At 42.3% G+C, this 10009-nt stretch overlaps 1 protein-coding gene across 1 annotated transcript; it reads left to right on the top strand.

Annotated features, from left to right (window-relative positions):
* The first annotated feature begins 905 nt into the window (after positions 1 to 905).
* On the top strand, positions 906 to 8675 carry cmtm7 (CKLF-like MARVEL transmembrane domain containing 7). The gene is made up of 5 exons (XM_062399678.1): positions 906 to 1108; positions 3853 to 4029; positions 4172 to 4270; positions 4819 to 4900; positions 5363 to 8675. Exons 1-5 carry the CDS (start codon positions 998 to 1000, stop codon positions 5374 to 5376), a joined length of 483 nt encoding a protein of 160 aa, XP_062255662.1. The 5' UTR covers positions 906 to 997; the 3' UTR covers positions 5377 to 8675.
* Positions 8676 to 10009: the final 1334 nt, after the last annotated feature.

A 10009-nucleotide genomic window follows, 5' to 3' on the forward strand; every position in this document is an offset into this window, starting at 1 on the left:
AAACACAACTTGTCTCAGAACGTGCACCACAGTGTCTTTCATACAGAAGTCGTGGACATGCAGCCTTTCCTCTTCCACTTCCTTTCAGAGTCTCTGCTCAGCGTTGGAGTTCTCGTAGCTTCTCATCAACCCACTGAGGTGTCACCAGGTGGTTTCAGTCTCTTTCGATAGGGGTTATGAGATACAATTTGGATTGACAGAGATTATTGAAGCTAATGAGTAAAACATTAGAATCGGAGGAGACCTGTGGAAAAGCGGTCAGAGACAAATGTCCGTCCTCTCTGAGGTCAGGAGTTGATTCTCAGACCGAGGCTGAAGACAAGATCTAATGTGTGGCTGCGGTCATGAGTTGGACCAGTCACATGTTGGACAAAATTAAAAGACTAATGTTTCAGAGTTCAGCTGCAAAGCCACTGGTTGAGTCGTCAATGTGGAGATAGATACAGAAATCTGTCAAGAGATCAGCTCAAACTAGAAGGTCATGTCTCTGCAGAGGAGACCTTTGAGACTGGGACATTAACTAGTTTTATTGTTATGGACCAAGCAGTCAAGGCACAAAACAAAGGAGAGAGAGAGAGAGAGAGAGAGAGAGAGAGAGAGAGAGAGAGAGAGAGAGAGAGAGAGAGAGAGAGAGAGAGAAAGCGAGAGAGAGAGAGAGAGAGTGAGAGAGAGAGACAGATTTTTATAATATTTATATATAATAATGATTCCTAAAATAATGAAATAAAAAAATATATAATTCTTCTTCTCAAACGTTTTGTGAATATTAGATGTAACTGTTGAATCCTAATATTTATCATTTTATCTTAAATTTATCTTTTTTAGTCTTTTTTTAAATACTGGGCCTTAGACTTTTATTGTGAAAGGTATCTCCGGAAGTGTGGTTGTTTATCCGGTGTGTGCTCGGTGCCGTCAGTCGGTCTGTGTCGTTATTACTGACCGTGACTCGTTCGCAGTTTAACGAGTTTAACGTTATCGAACCCTGATTACCGGAAACATGTCGCACACCGTCGTCACCACGACATCCACCACCAGGACTTCCGGTGACAGCGTCTTCAACGCGGGCTACACCCGGACCATCCCGGGTCTGCTGAAGATGGGACAGATGGTGAGAGTCCACCCACTGCAGCGGGACATTACCCGGAGACAAACCGATGTCTACCTGGCGTGAACCGAGACTGTGTCCATCTTTAACCAGGACGTAATGTCACTGAAGGGAATCTGCCACTAATTACATCAAGTTCTAAATGATGGTTAAACTGGTCTTTACCCAGAGTTAACCTGGTGTTTAACCAGAGTTAAACTGCGGTTTAATCAGAGTTAACCTGGTGTTTAACCGGTGTTAACCTGGTGTTTAACCGGAGTTAACCTGGTGTTTAACCGGAGTTAACCTGGTGTTTAACCGGAGTTAACCTGGTGTTTAATCGGAGTTAACCTGGTGTTTAACCGGTGTTAACCTGGTGTTTAACCGGAGTTAACCTGGTGTTTAACCGGAGTTAACCTGGTGTTTAATCGGAGTTAACCTGGTGTTTAACCGGAGTTAACCTGGTGTTTAATCGGAGTTAACCTGGTGTTTAACCGGAGTTAACCTGGTGTTTAATCGGAGTTAACCTGGTGTTTAACCGGAGTTAACCTGGTGTTTAATCGGAGTTAAACTGGTGTTTAACCGGAGTTAACCTGGTGTTTAACCGGAGTTAACCTGGTGTTTAATCAGAGTTATCCTGGTGTTTACCCAGAGTTAAACTGGTGTTTAATCAGAGTTAACCTGGTGTTTAACCGGAGTTAACCTGGTGTTTACCCAGAGTTAAACTGGTGTTTAATCAGAGTTAACCTGGTGTTAAACCGGAGTTAACCTGGTGTTTAACCGGAGTTAACCTGGTGTTTAATCAGAGTTAAACTGGTGTTTAACCGGAGTTAACCTGGTGTTTACGCGGAGTTAAACTGGTGTTTAATCGGAGTTAACCTGGTGTTTAACCGGAGTTAAACTGGTGTTTAATCAGAGTTAACCTGGTGTTTACCCGGAGTTAAACTGGTGTTTAATCAGAGTTAACCAGGTGTTTACGCGGAGTTAAACTGGTGTTTAATCAGAGTTAACCTGGTGTTTAACCGGAGTTAACCTGGTGTTTACCCGGAGTTAAACTGGTGTTTAATCAGAGTTAACCTGGTGTTTACGCGGAGTTAAACTGGTGTTTAATCAGAGTTAACCTGGTGTTTACCCGGAGTTAAACTGGTGTTTAACCGGAGTTAACCTGGTGTTTAATCAGAGTTAACCTGGTGTTTAATCAGAGTTAAACTGGTGTTTAACCGGAGTTAACCTGGTGTTTAACCGGAGTTAACCTGGTGTTTAACCGGAGTTAACCTGGTGTTTAATCGGAGTTAACCTGGTGTTTAATCGGAGTTAACCTGGTGTTTAATCAGAGTTAAACTGGTGTTTAATCGGAGTTAACCTGGTGTTTAACCGGAGTTAACCTGGTGTTTAATCAGAGTTAAACTGGTGTTTAACCGGAGTTAACCTGGTGTTTAACCGGAGTTAACCTGGTGTTTAACCGGAGTTAACCTGGTGTTTAATCAGAGTTTTCCTGGTGTTTAACCAGAGTTAACCTGGTGTTTAACCGGAGTTAACCTGGTGTTTAATCAGAGTTAACCTGGTGTTTACCCGGAGTTAAACTGGTGTTTAATCAGAGTTAACCTGGTGTTTAACCGGAGTTAACCTGGTGTTTAACCGGAGTTAAACTGGTGTTTAATCAGAGTTAACCTGGTGTTTAACCGGAGTTAACCTGGTGTTTAATCAGAGTTAAACTGGTGTTTAACCGGAGTTAACCTGGTGTTTACGCGGAGTTAACCTGGTGTTTAATCAGAGTTAACCTGGTGTTTAATCAGAGTTAAACTGGTGTTTAATCGGAGTTAACCTGGTGTTTACCCAGAGTTCACCTGGTGTTTAACCGGAGTTAACCTGGTGTTTACCCAGAGTTAAACTGGTGTTTAATCAGAGTTAACCTGGTGTTTAACCGGAGTTAACTTGGTGTTTAACCGGAGTTAAACTGGTGTTTAATCAGAGTTAACCTGGTGTTTAATCGGAGTTAACCTGGTGTTTAATCAGAGTTAACCTGGTGTTTAATCGGAGTTAACCTGGTGTTTAATCGGAGTTAACCTGGTGTTTAATCAGAGTTAACCTGGTGTTTAATCGGAGTTAACCTGGTGTTTAACCGGAGTTAACCTGGTGTTTACCCAGAGTTAAACTGGTGTTTAACCGGAGTTAAACTGGTGTTTAATCAGAGTTAACCTGGTGTTTAATCAGAGTTAACCTGGTGTTTAACCGGAGTTAACCTGGTGTTTAACCGGAGTTAACCTGGTGTTTAACCGGAGTTAAACTGGTGTTTAATCAGAGTTAACCTGGTGTTTAATCAGAGTTAACCTGGTGTTTAATCAGAGTTAACCTGGTGTTTAACCGGAGTTAACCTGGTGTTTACCCAGAGTTAAACTGGTGTTTAACCGGAGTTAACCTGGTGTTTAATCGGAGTTAACCTGGTGTTTAACCGGAGTTAACCTGGTGTTTAATCGGAGTTAACCTGGTGTTTACCCAGAGTTAAACTGGTGTTTAACCGGAGTTAACCTGGTGTTTAATCAGAGTTAACCTGGTGTTTAATCAGAGTTAACCTGGTGTTTAATCAGAGTTAACCTGGTGTGTTCATGGTTGATAAATGACATGGAGAGGCTGTTTCAGGAACTGATGAATTTAGTTGAATCCAGTGTAAACTACATCTCATCAGATATAAATCTCTCAGAGAGACGAAGGTAAATATCAACTTGAAGCTCAGACGTTCCAGGGCTGATCTGAGGTCTGTGTTCCAGCTCGCTCTGCTCATCACCTTCCTGTGTGTCCGCTGTGCTCGCGGCTGGCCCAGCTGGGCGGCGTTCCAGTTCTTTGAGGTGGTGACGCTGTGGTTCCTCGTGGCCTTCCTCGTCTTCTTCCTCATGCACCTGTTCAGGCTGCAGGCCAAGATGCCGTGCATCAACTGGCCTCTGACGGTGACTAAAGTCTTTAATGTGTACAAATATGATGTTCTAGGTTTTAAATAAGTTTGAGTAATTAATAAATAAGTAGTTTAATCCTTGATTGAACGGATTCAGGCTGAAGATACTAATTGATTTATTTGTTCTGTTGCTTCAGGAGTTTTTCCATTACTCCGTCGGCACCGTCCTCATCCTCATCGCCTCCATCGTGGCTGCGGTGAACAGTGGGTCTGTGTCTGCACTGGTGGTGGCATCGGTACGTACACACACTGGGAATCATGGGAAAGGTCGTGTTTAGTGTCCATGAGCTGAGTCCTGAAGCTGTTCACGACCTCTGACCTCTCTGACCTCTGTGACCTCTCATTGATACCTTCATCCATGACGTGTTCTCACAACCTGTGTTTGAACGTCCAACACAACGTGACCGCTGTAAACTCAAAAGACAAAAGAATTAAAAATGTTTCATTAAAATAAGTCTAAAATGAAATTTGTGACCAAAATAATTTAACATCAAATTTGACAAATCTATAAATATTTAAATAAAAATTGATTGATTATCTTCCCCCACTGATTGTTAAACACTATGAGGAATAATTTCCAACCAGAATCCTTATCATGCAAAATGAAGAAGAAGCGAGGTCCTCTTAGTTTCCTTATTTGTAAAATGTGTTTGTTGTGTTAAGTAAATTGGTTTTGTTTTGGACCAATCAATTTAGTTTGAATGATTATATTAATATTTGTATTCAGTTCTAATGATGATATTAATATTTAGTTGTATTGATGTAGTGATATGTTTCTCCTCAGGTGTTTGGCTTCATAGCCACGTTCCTGATGGCCGTGAGTCTGTGGACGTCCTACAGTGTGACCTGTGGTCCTCACCCCACAGGTACGTCCTCGTGTCCCCTGTCCACTGCATCACGTGTCCCACAAAGTCAGCCTGTTTAACAAAGGGGACACAACCATCAGTCAATCAATCACTCTTTGGTTGATTGACATCTCAACTGTTGATTGATGGATTGTTTTGCAGGTAAACAGTGTTTTCAGGATTCAGTCTCAGATGAGCTGTTTTATTTAGGTACATTTCCTTCTGACCAAACACACACACACACACACACACACACACACACACACACACAGTGAGGAATGCTAACAGTGCTAATCAGCCATTAAAGAGGAGCTGAGGAGCATCATGAGAATGTTCAACACTGAGTCGATTGTTTCCTTTCTTCACGTCATCATGTGATCAGATCCACGTGAGGCCAGAGTCTAACTTTCCCTCCCTGTGTCTTCCTCGCTTACCTTCTTCAATTCTCTGGTTGCTCCCTCCATCCCTGCTCCCCCCCTCCAGGTTCCACTGTGTAAGACATGGTCTCTAAGCAAACCGACGTTCAGCTCAGCAGACACCTGGATGGTTCACCTGATCCTAACTCAGAGGTAACTAGTGCTGATCCAGGACAAGCGTCGATTTCAACCATTGAAATGTAAATATATTCTGTTTGCCACTGAATCTTCTCAAACCTCTGACGTCACATGAAAAGGTGCCGAGTCTCACATTTCAACCATCGATTGTATCAGTGACACGTTTGATAATCTCACTTTTCATATTATTGTCACGACTACATTTCCCATCATCCCTGCTGCTTCCCGCCTGAAACAGGTCGACATGTTTAAAGATCTTTTTTTTCTCGTGAGCTTCTCGTTGCTCATCAGCTGTGAGCGTCTATAGAACAGCGCCCTCTTCCTGTTGTGTGTCCTCCTGACAGCTAGCTTGATTTGTTCAGGTTGGTTTAACGTCCAGTGTTTCACGTCCTCCGCTCAGCGACATCCGTTCAGAGCGACTCTTTTAAAATCACTTTTCACAATGATGCACAGTATAGCCCTGTTAGCCTGCGATGCTAATATCGCTAGCACACCAAAATATCTGCCTTGTCATTCTGGTGTGCTAATAACTATTACAAGCAGAAATTTTATAGAAAAAAGCTTGCATGCTAATGACTTTGTTAGCATGCTAAAACATTACTCAGGGGCTAATACACACGTGTGCTAAAAACTAAAGCATGCGAAAAAGTCTTATGATATGAAATAGTGAAAAATAAAACAGCAGCATGCTAACAAGGCTACAAACAAAACCTGGATTAAGAAAGTTTCTTTTACTTATTGTCAACATATTTGATGTGCAGAATCAAACCAACGACATATTATCTACTAACGAGTCTGAAAGGCCGTGGACTCGTCTACAAATCGCTCCTTCAGCCACGAGCTGATTGGTCGTTGGTTCTCGAGCTCGTCAGGGGAGAAATTAGCTGCTGTGGAAATCTGTTGCACAGAAACATACATGTTAAAGAATATGCACAAAATAATTAAATGTACCAAATATCAATCCAAAGGATTTTCAGATTAATATCATGATGTAATGGACCAATGAAAGGTCTGGATCAGAAACATTCATATCTGGATTATTAAACAGGTTCACCTGAATAAAACGTTCACACAGAGGAATTAACTATTAACCAACCAATGTGCAGATTAATCAAAAGTATTTGTGATACTGTATAAATGAGTAGAACTTTAGGATTTAGGTTTATGAATTTTACCAGAGTTTGTAAAATTTGTGTTTTTGCCATTCAGGTTCCCCAGTTATCAAAATTATGGATGTTTACTCTCATTATTTCTGTCTCTGAGAAAAGTTTAAAAAGGAAAATTCATTCACACTAATGTTTTTCTCCTGGTGCTAAAAGAAGCTCAGTGAAAAGAGTTTTCTTGATGATTTACTTTTCCGCCGTGTCCGGTTCAAGCCGAGCTCTGCTCTCGTGGAGACGTTAATCTTCAGTTTACTGCCTTAACCGTCAATCAGATGCCAAAAAGTGAGCGTGGTGCATCCGCTCTTCACTGAACGTGTCTTTGATCTCCCTGTGTAGCAGCAGCGACAACACAACAAAGGGATTTACGTCTAATTGGATAAAAATCGACTGTTTCTCTTCGACTCTGTGGACGTTTACATTTACATGACAAATTCTAATGTGTTCAAAACGAGTTTATTGTCTTCGCCTCTGGTGCAAACGATGCAGCCTCTACACACTGGGAGAGAAGTTACCAGTCACTGGTTTGAACAAGCAATCCAGTTACTCAAAAGAACAATGATTGGAAACTCACTTACTGGTGTTAGCTTCTCCAGTTTGAGTCTTTCGAACGTCGGGTTTGTGGGAAATTGATCGGGAGGGGGGGGGGGGGTTGACGATCCAGAAGCTCTCAGTGTGTAGATGTTTAACATCACAGGTTGCATCACACCTGCTCAAAGCTGATTTCTTCAGAGTAAAAACATTTGTGCGTTTGATGTTTGTGTGTTGGACCGAGACGTTCACACCTGCTGAGCTTCTTGTTTTTCTTGTGTCTGGACCAGTTTGACTCATGAAGCTTGAATCCATTAGCGACACTTCCTGTGAGAAGCTGAAAGTTTGACCTGCTGTTGATGAAAATCAGAAGCTGAAGCACTTATGTAGAATCACTGGACATGAATAATGTGTAGCTTTTATTTTGAGATTTGTTTTAGCATGTTTAGATTTTTTGTATTTCTACTGTTAAACTTTTGATATATCAAATATTTCCATCAGTATTTAGCCAGAGTTCAGTTTTGGTATAGAATTATACTGTATTTTTTATGAATGCATTTTAATTTTTTGACTTTTTAGCTATTTGTTTTCTTTTTTATTGCCGCCTGGAGTTGCGGAGGAATCGGAGCAAATTAGTTTCACGTCAGCTGACGATATAAACTCCGACTGTTTCCATTGTCTTCTCCTCTCGAGGAGAAGATGTCACCACATGTTAGATTCCCTCGGACTCCAGGTCCGACCAACACTGATGTTTACATCCGTTATTCCTGCATGTTTGTATTTTCTGATGCTTCATGATGCACAGTGACCGGACTTAAGGCAGTTTGTCCACTGGGAGAAAAAGGATTCTGGGAAATATCCAGCCGTGTGGTGGCCTGTTAGTGCTGTTACAGTACGGCCACAGAATGTTACGTGATCTTAAATGGACATCTCACGAGAAAACAAATGAAATACAAAAGAAATAAATCTGTTAAGTGAACAATATTCAAATTTTCAGTCTCTTAGATTTCATTTAGATGTTAGAAAATCTAAGATCAACACAAACACAAGTGTTTGTGTCTTCAGGGAGCGGCTCACACCTGGTTTGTGTCAGACTCTTCAGTTCAGTGTGGACCTAAACATCGGGTGTGAACGGTTCCTCAGACCCGGCCCAGACCAACACACAAAAAGCTTTGCTTGTATTTTCAACATTTGTCTAACCAGATTTGACAAACTGCTGAGTGCAGTGGAGATGTCCGTTCACGTCTGTGGGGTTCGAACATCTCCGTGAACCGAACCCAGTGGACCCACAAACCCTCACAGATCCCATCTGGTTTCCTCCAAAGTGCCTTAATGTTGTGTTGAGTTGTTGTTGGTCCGTTACCAAGATGCTTCCAGTGAAGAGAGCCGTGTGGCCAGACTCTGGTGGAGAGATGAAGAGATGAGAAGAAGCCATGTCCAGTGTTATGATCAGACGTCACATCACATGATGTTTCTCAACATTTTTTTAAAGTTTAACTACAAGTTGTGATTTTTGTTGCATGTTGTAAATTAAAGGCTCATTGCACCAACTTCCTGTCTCATGACGAGTTCATGTTTTTACCAAATGAGATGCAACAAACACACATAATACACATGATAACACAGATCAGGTTCTCTAATTTCCTAGTTTCTCTGAAAAGAGTTCATCTTCAGGACACCGAGGGTCTGTGGGAGAGAAGCTGTGGGAACAGATAACCCTGACCCCTGACCCTAACCCCTGACCCCTGACCCTAACCCAGACATTCACTGAGGCTTCTTTTAGAGCGAGACAGTTCAACTAAAGAATCATTGAAATGACTTTTATCATGTAGAAGGTATTTATCCTTTTTATTGTGACGCCCCCTAAGACAAGAGGACAGTTCTGTGAAGTGTCAGTAGGTGGCAGCATTGTACCACACACACACACACACACACACACACACACACACACACACACACACACCTCTGTACAGCTGTCTCAGTGAGGACATTCATTTGCATAATGCATTCCCTAGCCCCTAGCTCAAACCCTAACCATCCAAACTCAATTTCTAACTCTTAACCTTTGACCTAACCTGGTTCTAACCATAACACCAAGTCTTAACCCCCAAACAGTCCATTTAAAGGGGGGGGGGGGGCACAAAGTGAGGACCAGCTAAAAGGTCCTCACTTTGTAGGTTGTAGACTCAAACTGGTCCTCACAAAGACAGCTGTACAAGAGCGCGTGCTCACACACACAAACACAGAGAAGGAGGAAGAGAGGGGAAAAAAGAGGAGAAGAAGGAGGAAGAGGAGGAAAAGGAGAAGGAGGAGGAAGAAGAGGAGAAGAAGGAGGAAGAGAGGGGAAAAAAGAGGAGAAGAAGGAGGAAGAGAAGGAGGAGGAAGAAGAGGAGGAAAGTGATGATGATGAGGAGAAGAAGGAGGAAGAGAGGGGAAAAAAGAGGAGAAGAAGGAGGAAGAGAAGGAGGAGGAAGAAGAGGAGAAGGAGGAATAAGAAGAGGAGGAAAGTGATGATGATGAGGAGAAGAAGGAGGAAGAAGAGGGGAAAGAAGAGGAGACAGAGGAGGATGAAGAGGAGGAAAGGGAGGAGGATGAGGAGGAAGAAGAGGAGAAAAAGGAGGAAGAAGGGGAAAGAAGAGGAGACAGAGGAGGATGAAGAGGAGGAAAGGAGGAGAATGAGGAGGAAGAAGAAAGAGGAGACAGAGGAGGAAGAAGAGGAGAAGGAAGAGAAGAAGAGGGGAAAGAAGAGGAGGAGGAGTAAGAAGAGGAGGAATATGGAATATGAGGAGGATGAAGATGAAAAGGAGGAGAAAGAAGAGAAGACAGAGGAGGAAGAAGAGGAGGAAAAGGAGGAGGAGGAGGAAGAAGAGGTGAAGGAAGACGCA

The sequence above is a fragment of the Platichthys flesus genome, chromosome 11 (genome assembly GCF_949316205.1).
Source record: "Platichthys flesus chromosome 11, fPlaFle2.1, whole genome shotgun sequence".
Taxonomy (NCBI): domain Eukaryota; kingdom Metazoa; phylum Chordata; class Actinopteri; order Pleuronectiformes; family Pleuronectidae; genus Platichthys; species Platichthys flesus.